The sequence below is a fragment of the Mauremys mutica genome, chromosome 20, assembly GCF_020497125.1.
Source record: "Mauremys mutica isolate MM-2020 ecotype Southern chromosome 20, ASM2049712v1, whole genome shotgun sequence".
Taxonomy (NCBI): Eukaryota; Metazoa; Chordata; order Testudines; family Geoemydidae; genus Mauremys; species Mauremys mutica.
Window position 1 is genome coordinate 3460865 of NC_059091.1, and position 14175 is coordinate 3475039.

At 57.1% G+C, this 14175-nt stretch overlaps 1 protein-coding gene and 2 non-coding genes across 3 annotated transcripts; all 3 read right to left on the reverse strand.

The window, feature by feature from the left end:
* Positions 1 to 2748: 2748 nt before the first annotated feature.
* On the reverse strand, positions 2749 to 7894 carry ATP5F1B (ATP synthase F1 subunit beta). The gene is made up of 10 exons (XM_044995492.1): positions 7738 to 7894; positions 6839 to 7021; positions 6125 to 6299; positions 5492 to 5613; positions 4982 to 5166; positions 4540 to 4698; positions 4174 to 4296; positions 3818 to 4030; positions 3315 to 3516; positions 2749 to 2975 (listed from the first exon to the last, which is right to left on the reverse strand). The coding sequence occupies exons 1-10, from the start codon at positions 7874 to 7876 to the stop codon at positions 2878 to 2880; spliced, it is 1599 nt and encodes a 532-aa protein (XP_044851427.1). The 5' UTR covers positions 7877 to 7894; the 3' UTR covers positions 2749 to 2877.
* Positions 5263 to 5336, reverse strand: LOC123354128. The gene has a single exon (XR_006574626.1). It is a non-coding gene; the product is annotated as a small nucleolar RNA SNORD59 (small nucleolar RNA).
* LOC123354129 lies at positions 6713 to 6786 on the reverse strand. The gene has a single exon (XR_006574627.1). It is a non-coding gene; the product is annotated as a small nucleolar RNA SNORD59 (small nucleolar RNA).
* Positions 7895 to 14175: the final 6281 nt, after the last annotated feature.

A 14175-nucleotide genomic window follows, 5' to 3' on the forward strand; every position in this document is an offset into this window, starting at 1 on the left:
AGGGGGCTCCTCCCCTTCTCTGACCCCAGACCAGGCCCCAGCCTGGATTCAGTGCCAAGTGGGGCATGAAAATCTGACCCCCCGCCCCGTCCCAGAGGCCTCCCCCTTGCGAGGCTCCCGGCCCCTCTGCTCTCGCTAGGGGGAGCCCCGAGCCCGGCCCAGCCACACAAAAGGCCCAGCTGCTCTGGGGATGGTTATTAAAGCCAAGAGGCAGCTGAGCAAATGGCTCTTTTGTGTTTTCAAAATGGTGCAAAAGACAGGAGGCCTGGGGGGGAGGCGGCTGCTGGGCCCCCCCATGATGAGAGGCCCTGGGGGGGTCTGGGGTGCCCCCCCACACACAGTGGGTTTCACTCCAGCTACCAGGCCACGTGTTAACCCCCCCATCGAACCCCCCAGAGAGCAGCTCCCCGGGGTCTTGGCTGAATCCCGCATCCGCTTGCCCCACCCCCGGCCAGCGCCGCCGGCTCCCTCCGGGCCCAGGGATGCTCAGCCAGCGGGTGCTGAGCCACAGGCGCTTCTCCCCTGCCAGCCCCCGGCAGCCTCAGCCCCACACCCGGCCCTGCAGGGCAGGGCCCATGAGAGGGGAGGCCGGGTCTAGGGCTGAGTGGTCAGTGGGGCCTTTTAAAATCAGCCCCCAATAATACAGAACCCCCCCTGCCAACACTGACCCCCCCCACACACCCCCTTAACAAGGCCAGTGTCGGGGTCCCTGGAGGCCCCCTGCACGGCTTGGGCCAGCCTCACCTCTGGTGCAAAGGGGCCCTGCCTGCCCCACCCTGCTGGGTTCTAGACGCTGCCAGAAGACCCTGCCTCCCCCAGCTCCCTCCAGCCCCTTCCCCTCCGCGCTCGTCCAACGCGGGGGCACAGGGTTGACTTCAGGGGCCGGGCACTTCAGAGCTGCTCCATTGGCACATGCTTGGGGGGGTCCGTGTCCCCTCAGGCCCCCGGGCTCTGCTCAATGCCACAGCTCTTCTCACCGGGCAGGCCAGGGGCGCTGTGGACCACCCCATCATTGTGTGAGGCAGCCGGATAGGGTCTTTGGCTCCTCTTGGACCGTTGCCGTCGGCGGCTTAAACAGGTGCCACGTTCCAATCCAGAGGTGGCTGCATTTCAGTGGCCTTTGTATTCTGGTAGCACCCAGGCATCCCAGTCACGGACCGAGGGCCCCTTGTGCCAAGGGCTGAACAGACACCAGGGGCCTAGACTGGCTTAACTCCAACCTAGTGCTAGGTTCCTAACCCTAAACCTAACCCTACGGCGGGAAGCCCTACCCACAGGAACCCTCACCCGAGCTCCAAGTGCCCTACCCTTGGGAACCCTAGCTGAGGGGCAGACGTGGGTTATTGGCCCAGCTCCATCACTAAACCAGCTCAGTCACTTCCCCTGCCTAGCCTTTGTCTCAGCTCCTCAGGGCAGGGAGAGTCTCAGCAGCTGTACAGCACCTGGGGGCCCTGAGCTGTTAGGACCTAGAGATGCGGCCACAGACCCATGGGATCTGCTGCAGTGAGATGCTGGAGGAAACACAGAGGGGCCCACAGGAAACACCCCAGTTATGTACAGGAACCCAGCTCGTGAGCTCTCTTGCTGCTGCTGTGGGTGGAATATCGTTTCCCCAGTCCACCAAGAGGAGTACTGAGCAACTAGACAAGGCAACCAGCTGGGAGGAGTCGCCCCCCAGCCTCCCCCTCCTCTTGCATGGGGTGCAGCGGGTGTTCATGCTGGGACACCCAGACACTCAGGAGTTAACGGCGCCAGCAGCAGCCGCCCGCAGGTACAGCTGAGCAACCCGCTGCTTCTCCCTCCTGGACTCTGCTCTGGCACGTCTCCTGCAGCACTTCCCACAAGCCTGCTGCTGCGTCATCGCCCAGCTGCCAGCGAAGCCATGTTAAGCAGGCACTGGTGCCAGGACAGGGCTTTCAATGCAGAGGGGGGATGGGGTCAAGGACTGGGCAAGGAGCCGTGGCAGTGCCAGGTGGTGGCATTCAGGAATCTCGCTGTCCTGGGGAGGTGATGAGCATATTGGGAAGCAGACAGGGCTGGGTACTGGCCCCCCAGCCAGTGGCCCCCACCTCTTAAAGCCAGGCCCGGCCAAGCCCTATGGTTACAAACCAAGAGAAACGGGCTCATCCCAAGAGACCACCTGCCCATGGGAACAGACCAGCGCTGCCTGACAGGGGAGGTTGGCTCAGCCCGGCCCAGCGTAGCAAGAACTATTTCAGAGCCAACCCGCTTCGTTCTCTGCTACCCAGAAGCATCCGGAAAGCTGCTCTGCTGCAAACATCTGCAGCAAGGAGGCTCTGAAATCTCAGGCCCTCGCTCCTCGCCTTCCCCAGCCATCAGGGGACCGAGTTCGGCCGACCCCCCCCCACCCGCTAATTAACCGGGGGCAGGAGCTGGGCACTGTAGCGTCTCCGCTGGGGGCGGTGGCGTCAGCACCAACCAGGGACCAGCCAGGAGCGACAGCAGCTCCGGTTCGGAGACGAATGACTCAGCAGTGCCAGACTCCTTGCTGCTGCCAGGCCTGGCTGGGACAAGCTGCGCCACAGGGTGCCGGGAGCCGAGGGGAGGGAAGGAGGCAGCCCAGGCCCAATGATCAGCTGGGTTGGAAGCTACTTGCACCATTTACTAGTCCTGTAAGTTACGCTGCCACCCCCGGAATCCCCCCTCCCCCCCACACTGATCCAACTGTCACCCCCCACCCAGAACTCTGCCCCACGCAGATTCTCCCCCCAGTGACAACAGCCCTGCTTCATGTTTTAGACGGATGTTTTATTGGAAACTTTAAATATACTCTGCAGACACGACACGACACCCAGCTGGGGCCCTGGGGAGCTGGGTGGGGATGCGGTGGGGGAGAGGCATGACGGAGCCCATGGCTCATGAGTGCTCCTCGGCCAGCTTGTCCGCCTTCGCCATGGCCTCCTCGATGGGGCCCACCATGTAGAAGGCCTGTTCCGGCAGGTGGTCGTAGGCACCTGCGCACAAGGGGCATCAGTGAGGAGGGGGACCAGCTTCCCCAGGGACTCCCCACAAGGGAGCAGCAAACACCAGGGCTTTTACACAGCTGGGGAAGGTCCCTGCAGCTTCACGGGAATCATCTCGGGGGGGATGAAGCTGCAGCCCAACGAGCAAGCCCCTGCCAGGCAGCCCACCAAGACGGCCATGGACCTCAGTGACCTGCTGGCAGCACCAGATGTGGGCCCAGCCTCCCAGCTGGCAGCAGAGGGGAGTGTCCATGGGCCACAGCCATCATCCCCCCACTGCCAGGGCTGGGTTAGCTGAAGAGTCAATAAGCCCCACCCCCAGCACCTCACCTGCCAGGATCTCCTGGAAGCCCTTGATGGTTTCCTTCAGAGGGACCAGCTTGCCCATGTGGCCAGTGAAGACCTCGGCCACCTGGAAGGGCTGGGACAGGAAGCGCTGGATCTTGCGGGCGCGAGCCACTGTCAGCTTGTCCTCCTCCGACAGCTCATCCATCCCCAGGATGGCAATGATGTCCTGGAGGGATTTGTAGTCCTGGGGGGAGAGAGAAGCGCTGCAGGCCACCGACAGGCTGGCAGAGCGGCCCGCTCCTCGGCAGCTAACCGGGGCTCCCTTCGGCGCGCAGACCCCACAGCCTGTATCCTAGAGCGTCCACTGACTGAACAGGGGACCTTGAGGTCCCTTCCAGCCCTTTGTAGAGCACCCAGGTGCCCCCCAGTCTGTGCTCCTCCCCGCTGTACCGAGCCCCAGAGGGGGTCAGGGACCCTCCCACGGCAGTCACGTCCTAACCACTGGGCCTTCGGTGCTCTCGCACCTGACCCCGTGCAGCCCTCACCTGTAGGATCTTCTGCACCCCCCGGGCCACGTCGTAGTGCTCCTGCCCCACGATGTTGGGGTCCATGATGCGGGAGGTGGAGTCCAGAGGGTCGACGGCAGGGTAGATGCCCAGCTCAGCAATGGCGCGCGACAACACAGTCGTGGCGTCCAAATGGGCAAATGTGGTGGCAGGGGCAGGGTCGGTCAAGTCATCAGCTGGCACGTAGATCGCCTAGGCAACAAGGGAGATGCCGATGACATCACGGTACAGCCAGCACGACGGGAAACCTCTCAATGAGCCAGGAGAGGCCTGTGTGGCCGAGCGGACACTGGCCGGCCACTCCCCAGAACATGGGCCGCACGGGCGCCGGTTACCTGCACGGAGGTGATGGAGCCCTTGCGGGTGGTGGTGATCCTCTCCTGCATGGTGCCCATGTCAGTCGCCAGGGTGGGCTGGTACCCCACGGCCGAGGGGATTCTGCCAAGCAGGGCGGAGACCTGAAAGGGAGCAGGGTCGGGTCAGGCGGAGGCCGCAGAGACACAGACGGCCTTGCCCCAACGGGAGCCTGTCACGTGGATTGGATGAGGGGGGGCAGTTCCCTGGTGAGCCCGAGAAGGGCCATCTGGAGCTACAGGGAGAGTCCCTCCCCCCGCCGCCCCTTTTCGCTGGGGGCCAGTGTTCCCCAGCTCACCCCATTGGCCAGGTGACCATGGCTCCCTGGTGCCGGCCTGCCACCGTACCTCAGAGCCAGCCTGCGTGAACCGGAAGATGTTGTCTATGAAGAGCAGCACGTCCTGGCCCTCCTGGTCCCTGAAGTACTCTGCCACCGTCAGCCCCGTCAGCGCGACTCTGGCCCGGGCACCTGGGGGCTCGTTCATCTGCCCGTAAACCAGGGCGACCTGCAGCACAAGGGAGGCCAACGTGTTACCGGGACAGCCGGGGCTGCTCACCAGGCCCCACCCAATAACCTCCATGGGGCTGTTCCAGGACCACCAGCCCTAGCTCTGCCCCCAAGGACCATGCATTTCCCCAGTGAGCCTGAGCCAGAGGCTCTTTGCCTGGCCAGCCACACAGCACTGCTCAGGGTACGCCGCACAGACCCCAGGGTTCGGCTTTCGCTCCTGGGCCGATACAGCCGAGCAGCTCGACCCCCAGGGATCTTAACCAGGGCCCCCCCCTCACCTTGGAGGTTGTGTCCTTCAGGTTGATGACCCCCGACTCGATCATTTCATGGTACAAGTCGTTCCCTTCGCGGGTTCGCTCCCCGACGCCGGCAAACACCGAGTAGCCACCGTGGGCTTTCGCCACATTGTTGATCAGCTCCATGATCAGCACGGTCTTGCCCACGCCGGCGCCTCCGAACAGACCTGGGCGAGGGGGGAGCGGGTGCAATTGGTTAGCTCAACAGCACCCCGACAAGCAGCTGCTGTGCCACGAGGCTCTCCCTGCCCCCACCCCTCTTTCCTTCTCAGAACATTAATAGTGGCTTCAGCAAACTCAGAAGAACGAAAGTCATCAGGTTACTCATCAGCGAAGGAAACAGGACACTACTTCTGAACCCACCAAGCTCCTCTTACTCGGCCCCCACAGTAACAAAGGCTCAGGGTGGCTTCCTAAGCTCTAAAAGGGAGTCCAGCTCCATGAACCATGTGCTGACCCTCCCCCACGTGGCCCCTTTGATCTGCAACATACCGATTTTGCCGCCCTTGGCGTATGGTGCCAGCAGGTCCACCACCTTGATGCCGGTGACCAGGATCTCTTGCTCTACGCTCATCTCAACAAACTCCGGGGCTTCGGCGTGGATAGCAGCAAACCTGCAAGAGAGGGGCCCAGGGAAGCACGTCAGCTTGCAGAAGGTGGACGGCATTCAAGGCCTGCTACAGCGCACCCTGCCGCGGGCAGGCGACCGCAGCTGGAGGAAACACAACGGGCCGTCGGGGGCTCTCTTTTTGAGGACAGCTCTTAGCAGAGGTTCAGTGCCACCTCACTGCTTCTCTGCATTTGTAGCGCACCTAGGCAACGGGAACCCACGCTGGCTGGATTCAAGGCACCATTGAAATCGACGAGTAAAAGTTACTGAGCTGGGAGAAGACACCTGATTATGATATGGCAGTTTAGCTCCTGCCATACAAGTCCCAGTAGCGCCACGGAGATGCCACTACAAACTCACAGCCATTTAAGAAGGCCCGGAGGGTCTTGCGACAATACCCAGCCCCCAACTCTCATGCAGTCCCAAGGGACGCGCAGCCCAGCCGCTTTCAGTTTGCATTTGCAGGGCCTTGCTCCTTCTTTCCCGCCCTGCAAGACTGGAGAGTTTGCACTTACTGTTTGGTCGTTATGGGGCCTCTCTCGTCGATGGGCTCCCCAATCACATTCATGATTCTACCAAGGGTCTCGGGGCCTACGGGGATTCTGATTGGGGCCCCGGAGTCCAGCACTTTCTGTCCTCTCACCAAGCCTTCGGTACCATCCATGGCGATGGTACGAACCGTGTTCTCACCTGCCAGGGCATGGGAAAGGAGCATTACATGGATGCTACATAAAGGCTGTCACAGGTAACAACACAGTTGCTGCAAAACCTGTCCTGACTGACCACAGCAGTGCCTCATGGAGGGAAGGGGGGGGTATCTCCTAACTTAGCAGGGAGGACAGTTCCAGGGACACCTAGTGGTTAGGGTACTAACCTGGGAGAGCTACATTCAGCTCCCAGCTCTGACACACGTGTGTCACCTTGGGCAAGTCGCTTCGCCTCTGGTATTGGAGGCTGCAGAAGTACCCAAGGTGGAAGGGACATCAGAGCAGGTGACATGCACAGGAGTCCCTGGGAACAGCTTTCACTGCACCCCCCCCCCCCCCCCCAGGCTGTAGCCTCTTCCTAGACAGAGCCAGGCCAGCAGCCTTTTTAAGCCTGCTCCTCCTCAGATCACAGTAGTGGCTTCAGCACGCTCAGAAGAACGAAAGTCAGCACGCTGGATCATCAGCGAAGGAGGGAGGCCTCAGCCCTGTGCCAGTTACAGACCCGGAGGGGGCGCCGCTTACCCAGATGCTGAGCCACTTCGAGCACCAGCCTGGTGTCCCTGCCCTGCACCTCAAGGGCGTTCAGGATCGGGGGCAGCCCCTCGTCGAACTGGACGTCCACCACGGCGCCGATGACAGCCACGATGCGGCCCGTGCTAACCCCGGCCTTGGCGGCGGGGGCCGCCTGCGCTGCATAGTCCCGTCCTGGGAGAGGGCAGAGGAGGCGAGAGTCAAGGTCAGACGCTGGGGCAGGGGACAGGCTGCGATGCCCCTCCCGGGGCTTTGGGGGCAACAAGCGGCTTGTCAGAGGGGGCTGGGCCCCGTGGGAGAAAGGATCCTTGCAGCCGTTGCCCATCTGCACCCCGGGGGTACCAGCGCCCCCTGCTCCCAGGCCAAGTCTCCCAGCCCCGAGTTTGGCCTCCCTGAGCCGGGGGAGGCCAATCTCCCTCCAGGCCGCCCCTGACCCGGGTCAGTCACAGCCCAACCCCCGTGCTACAGCCCCCTCCCCTGGATGCCCATCCCCCGGGGCCTCCCCCCGCCTGGCCCCCCCCCCGCGGCCGGGCTCCGGCCCAACCCCCCCCCACCGGCCTGGGTCCCCTCCTGCGCCCCCCCCCAAAACCCGGTTCCGCCTCCCTCACTCCGTGCGAGCCCCCCCCCCGCCCCCCGCCCCCCGCAGCCCGGTTCCGACCCCCCAGCTCCTCCCTCCGGCCCAGCTCCAGCCCAACCCTCCCCTCCGGCCCCAAGGTGACCCCCCCGGCCCCAAGGTGACCCCCCAGCCCCGCCCCGCCCTCACGGGCCCCTCCCCGGCTCCCCCGCCCGGCCCGGTCCGGTTCCGACCCCCCCGCCGCAGCCCGGCTCCGCTCCCAGCCCCCGGCCCGGCCCCAAGGTGACCCCCCCGCCCGGCCCCGCCCCGCACTCACGGGCCCCGGCGGCGGCCGCGCCGCGCAGCAGCAGCAGGTCGCGCAGCCGCCCCGAGGCCCCGGCCGGGCCCAGCGCCCCGCGCCGCAGCAGGGGGGAGGCGGCGGCGGCGGCCGAGCAGCGACTCACGAGCCCCAACATGGCGGCGCAGAGTGAGCCCCGCCGCCCGCCCGCCCAAGACCTGCGCCGCGGGGGCGGGGCCGCCGGGCCGCACGTGACCCCGGCCAGCGCGCTCTGTTGGGCGGCGGGCCTGCCAGTCCTGCGCCCCCGCGCGCTCATTGGGCAAGGCTCCTGCCCATCGCTCCGGCCCCGCCACTTCCATTGGGCGGGAGCTGTGCCACTCAGATGACGATGCCCCTTCCAGTTGGCCCGCGCAGGGGAGGAAACCCGCCTCGGAGCTTGAAGGGGATTGGCCGATGGGGCTGGAAAAGGCGGGCTCACTACTTAAGGGCGCAGGACCCAGGAAGGCGTGACCACGTGTCCTGCCTTGTCCTTGCTCTAGGGCTGGGCCGGGGGGGGGGAGTTTTTGCCTGACTCCTGCCCCCACAGGCCTTTCTCAGCCCCTGGAGCCGGCGTGGCCGCCGGGAGCGTCTACACTGAGCCGGGCCCCTGGCCTGGTTTTAAGCCTGACAGTCCATTTTCCCATGGGTTTGACCCCTGGCCAGTACTGAGACAAAAACCACATGTGGGTTGGTCTGGGCTCACTTTGAAGAGTGCGAAGCTCCCTCCTCCCCACGGCGTGTAGGGTGACCAGGCAGCAAGTGTGAAAAATCTGGAGGGGGGGATAATAGGAGCCTATATAAGAGAAAGGCCCAAAAATCGGGACTGTCCCTATAAAATCGGGACATCTGAACCTTGCCCCAGACACTCCTGGGACGGAGCCGGGGTGGGGGGTGTCACCCGATCCACCCTGCCTTGTAAACCCAGCCCTGCGGGAGCCAGGCTGGTTGAGTCCACACTGCGTTGTAAACCTGGCCTCACAACTGCTGGGATTTGAGCTGCATCTGCACTGCAAAATGACAGGGCTTGGACCAAAATTACAGGGGGACCCGAGCTCTGACCCATCCCCCAGCAGGGCCCTAGGATTCAGGTCGTGAATGCTTGTTGACCTGAGGCTGATTTGTGGGTTGATGGAAAGGGAATCTGAGCCAGCACAGAGATTTGTCCCAGGTCACACAATGAGGCAGTAGCACTGTTAGAAACAGAACCCGGGAGAACTGAATGTCAGCTCACCCAACACAGAGCTGGGAAGACAACCCAGGAGTCCTGGCTCCCATTTTCCCTCCACTAAGCGCCTCATTCTCTGCCAAATCAACATCAGTGACGCATTAGTGCTCCGTTCCCACAGTCAGGTGGCCCATCTTATGCCACCATTTTAAGTCTGATTTAAAAAAAAAAAAAGGAATCTTTCTGTAACCAAGAAGCTTGAATAGAAACCACAGTTATTTGATCACTGTAGCAGTGACATGCATGGCTCAGAACACGGTGCTCTCCCCCTTCCAGTCTGTACTGACCTCACTGATCCAGTGCAGGGTTACGAGATGCCTACTTCAGTGCCAGTGCCCAAAGCTAGGGGGCTGCCGTGCCCTCCCCTCGCTCGGTGGCTAGTCCAAGCATCCTGGCTAGAATCTCACCGGGGTAGTGATCCTCAACCCCTTCCCACCCATGACTCAGTACCCCTTCTCCCATCTAGCCATTAAGAAGGGTGGTTGCTTGCAACCCCCAGGATAACCCCTTCACTACGGTAATTACATTGTCTCCAGTTTCATTTGGACACATTGTTCTCCAGCAATTCCTCTCCTAAACTAATGTGCACTGTTATAAACAGCTGCTGTGATCCACTCAGAGGTGACTGCATTTCAGAGCATAAGGGAGGAGTGAAGGTATCCCTGTGATCCGTTCTCCCATTGGTTTCTAAAACATTTTGGCTCCCCTTCCCTTGTGATGAAAATTGCTATATATATATATATATATATAAAATCTGGAGATGCTAATAATCAGACATCCAAAATTTTCAGTAAGGAAGGTCTTAACCAGGATGGTCAGCAAAACATAGGTATCTCTTAGATTCTGTAATCCCAGAGCTGTCATACACAGGAATCTACCACTACCACATCAGCAAGACCCACAGGTGAGTTATCTACACCTAGCTAAAGAGACTCCAAAAATGGGAAAGGATACACAGCCTTGACACGTTCAGTTTAGGCACAAAAAGTTTTCCAAAACCTTTGAACACCACTGATGAATCACATCATTGAATAAGGCAGGTGGTGGATGTTTCTGAAGTCAGTAATTAGTATCCACATGCTATAGTGACAAGATCACTTCTTGCTTTCAATGTGAGACCTTTTGATCAAGATAAACCTGAAATAGCTGCACACCAATTAGGGTGACCAGACAGCAAGTGTGAAAAATTGGGACAGGAGGGGGGCAATAGGGGAGGGATAGCTCAGTGGTTTGAGCATTAGCCTGCTAAACCCAGGGTTGTGAGTTCAGTCCTTGAGGGGATCTGGGGCAAAATCAGTACTTGGTCCTGCTAGTGAAGGCAGGGGCTGGACTCAATGACCTTTCAGGGTCCCTTCCAGCTTTATGAGATGGGTTAATAGGAGTCTATATAAGAAAAAGACTCCAAAATCAGGACATCTGGTCACCTTAACACCAATGCACTAATATGATAGGAAGGCTAGCTAAAATAACCTCCCCTTTCAGCCCTTAGAAGTGCTTCTTTCACATCCCCAGCAAGGAGGTAGTTTATAATTCCCCATTTTACAGCTGGGGCAACTGATGTGCTGAGAGGCACTTTGCTAAGTGGCAGAGTACATCAATTTCAGTAGAAAGCAGGTGTCCCCACTCCTGTCTTAACTCTGAGATGCTCCCACAAGAAGCTCATTACTAAACTGAGGACCATCATTCTTACCAGCACTAACCCACAATTTTAAACTGGGTGTGCAGAATTTCATATTAATATAATTTCAAGACATTTAAGCATTTTGTTATTTTTAATTTTGACAGTAGTGCAAAATTATGGATTTTAAACTTTAATTGATTCTAAATTTAATGATAGTAGATGGTGAGAATCAAAAAGTTCAATCTTTATAATTATTAAAACATATATTGTCAACATCACACATCAAAATGTACAAAACTGGTCTCCTTACATCAAAAGCTAAAGTTCTCAAGCAGCATTTTCCTTACATTGCCTTTCTGTATATTTCAACGATCAATGGAAATATTTCTTTTGCTGCTTTGTTGGCATGCAGCGAAACCAACATTTACCAATAAAAATCCAATTCTTCCAAGCCTAATTTTAGATAAACATCAAGGGCTTTACAGTAAACAGAACATTCATGAGATCCTTAACGCTGACCCCCTGTGCATGAAATAAAGACACTAGAGCAGCGCTGGAAAAACAATCTACTTGCCTGAGATGATTATTCTGGAGGGATGAGCAGAATATTAGTTTTTTCATTATCCTTCATTGTGGTAAGGTAGAACAAAGATCTTGTGCCCAGACTGGTAATTTTCATGGGAGTTTTACAAGGTTGATAATTAAAAGATTTTTTTATTTATTAAACTCCTCTGGCTACAGATTGATTCTCTTTGCTTGTCTATTGTTTAGCCTGCCCTGAAATGGGAAATGCAGCCACTTTGATAAACGGACTGAAAGGTAACTCTGCTGGCACGGGAGCTTGTGCATTGTGTCTCTTTGTCCTCCGTTGACGTGTTATTTTGTAACTCGGTCAATCCTTACGCCTCCTCTAACAGTCCATTAAGCGAACTTTCTTCTGAGCGAGGCTGGCGTAGCTATCAATAGATCCTGCTAAAGTGCAGACCTAAAATTAGCACTGCCGGCCAGCATTTCGAGCCGCCCTGCATTTCTGAAACAGGGATGCCTGTTCCCCCCCTTCGGCCCAGGTACACTCACTCCACCACCGCACACTTCGAGCAGAGCTCAACAAGGACAAGCACACACTGGAGAGTGCTGACCACTGGCTGGAAGGCGAACTGGCTTGTTATCGGAGAGAAGCACAACGCACGAAGGGCCGGAGTTGGAGCACACTGAACTCAATGGAACAAATCCCCATCAAGGCCATGAGCCCCCTCTAGCAATTGACAGTTTAAACGAGTCAGATTAGCACGAGTAACAGCCCCTCAACTTGTTAAAAGTTATTCGGCCCTTTTTAGTCTCATTCTAGACTCGTGACTCAGCCTTGGCAGCGTGGTGGTTTATGTATCCCTAGGTAAACAAACTGCTGTACACAAACTGGGGACAATAGAAGGGATTTATAAAAGGACTTTGCATATGCCTGGAGCCTGACCACCACTGGTTTATATTTACCACCTCACAGAAAGAATCGCAGCGAGCACACTCCTGTGGACTCTCACTCAAGCTGCTATGGACTGAAAAGAGCAGTTAGTAGAATCTAAAATGAGCCCTGTTACCATTAAATAGGTTATACCTCTCCTGGCATCCCCCCCTCCCCCGTCTATAGCCTCTACCTACCTGTCATCCCCTCTACCGGCCACAATCAGTGGCTCACATCGCTTCAAGTTTAACTGGCCCAAGAGGAAGCAGTCCCTTTGGAGGACTTTTGGGATACCCTTTTGGAAAGTAGAAAAAATCATCTCTGCCTGTTGTCACTTTGGTGCTTTCGTTCCCTCCCTCAACTGTAAGTTCCTCAGAGTATAGACCAACACCACTCTGCTTGGTTTGCTTTGCACTCGCTTCTAGGAACGGCGCAGCCCAGTATTTGCAAACCACAAAACAGACACGAGCATTATTCAGTGTAGCAACAGCTTGACCCGCTAGGACTCCCAGTAAACCAAGGCAAACCAATGCTAAAAGCCGTACAGAGAGAGTTGAGTTCATCGGGGCAGTCAGACTCCACAAAAGCCTTTCTACTGTAATCCAGGTTCCAACTGTTAGAGGCAGTTCAAAACATACCCTCTCACCCCAGCATGCAGCTGCCTCAGTCTCCTGGATCACGTGGCAGCACCTACTGATGTAGGTTGGCACGACTAGCTTCAGTGTCTACCCCAAAGTGTCACCATTTGGACAGAGTGGTTCGAATGCCAGTGTTCGTTCTGTTGTCTCTGGATCGGTGGATGGATCCTCTCCAGGTCTGCCTGGGGGGTCCCCTTTGTTTCCTCACAGGGTTGGGGAGATCATATGGGGTCCCTGCAGGCCGAGGGTCTCCGGTTGTCTTAAGGCTCATATAAATATCAGGGAGTTAAGAGCAGTATATTTAGCCTGCTCAGCCTTCCTCCTCCACATCGTAGGAAAGAATTTATTAATTCGAACAGACAACTCTGCTGCTGCCTTTTACATAACCACGAGCACAATTGATCCAACTTTGCCTGGAGACAATAAACAACTCGATTCATCTGAGTGGCTTTTCCCATGACATGACTCAAATGGAGCTTCCATAAGCAGCACTTGAGCCTCACCATTGCTCTCCTGTGAGCAGGGCTTGAATCCTTAACAAATGTGGCATTTGTCACGAATGTGGGATTCTCCCACACAACTAGGGTGGCAGCGGGCTGCTGGCAGGGCTTAAATCCCAGCATGAGGCATCGTTCCAGTACCGAGAGAAAAATTGGTCAAAAGTCCTAAAATGAAAACCTAGCACTAAGAACTACGTAAGGCCAACTACAACGAATTAACTAGCTTCTAACAGGGTATATACACAGAGTGACAAGCGCTTCCCTCACAAGTCTGGAATCACTGACAACCATCACTGGCAGTAAGAAGGAACTGAATGGGGTGTGTGTGTGTGTGGGGTGCACAATCCTCTTACATCAGCACACATGGCAACAGAGGGCGCTCGGATCACCCCGATGGGTACCACTGCAGGAAAAAAATCTCCGGCAACTGTGCATAAGGCAGGCACACCTCTACAGTAGAACAGATGTGTGCTAGCACCCAAGGACCATTCACCTTCTCTGCATCTGTTACCTTTCTCTAGACAGCCCAGCTCTTTTCCACGCATTTTTATTTAATGCAGGGGTTTAGGCAATTGCCCTCAACTGGCAGTGACTCTATTGAAGCAGGTAATCTGGTGCCTAAGTTAGATATAGGAGCTGGACAACAGCCAGCTATTACTAACAATATTTAGGACCCCTTGAAAAGGGAAGTTGCTTAAGTAGACATCCCTGATGAGCAGGGGGACACACTGCTCGGGACTACAGCAGCATATAGGGACAGTAACAGAACTATGACAAAAACTGAACAAGCAGGGTCATGTCTTAGTATTAGTTGCATGAAGCCCAATTTATGGTGTGCCAGGAATAAGCCAGAGGGCTCCTGTTCTGCAGAAGGTACCAGGTGAAGCCATAAGTGTCGAGCAATGTTCTTTGCTGTACCTATTGTCAGGTAGCAGCGGCTGTCATCAGTCCTACATCCACAGTTCTATTAATGGTCTCTTGTACCCAGCACAATC

Excerpts from the sequence above, each read along its gene's own strand:
- ATP5F1B (XM_044995492.1), bottom strand. The coding sequence starts at position 7,876 with ATGTTGGGGCTCGTGAGTCGCTGCTCGGCCGCCGCCGCCGCCTCCCCC. Across the intron at positions 4,297-4,539 it reads TCACGCAGGCTGGCTCTGAG|GTCTCCGCCCTGCTTGGCAG; the intron begins GTACGGTGGCAG and ends GCTCCCTTTCAG. Across the intron at positions 2,976-3,314 it reads CTTCCAGGAGATCCTGGCAG|GTGCCTACGACCACCTGCCG; the intron begins GTGAGGTGCTGG and ends CCTTGTGCGCAG.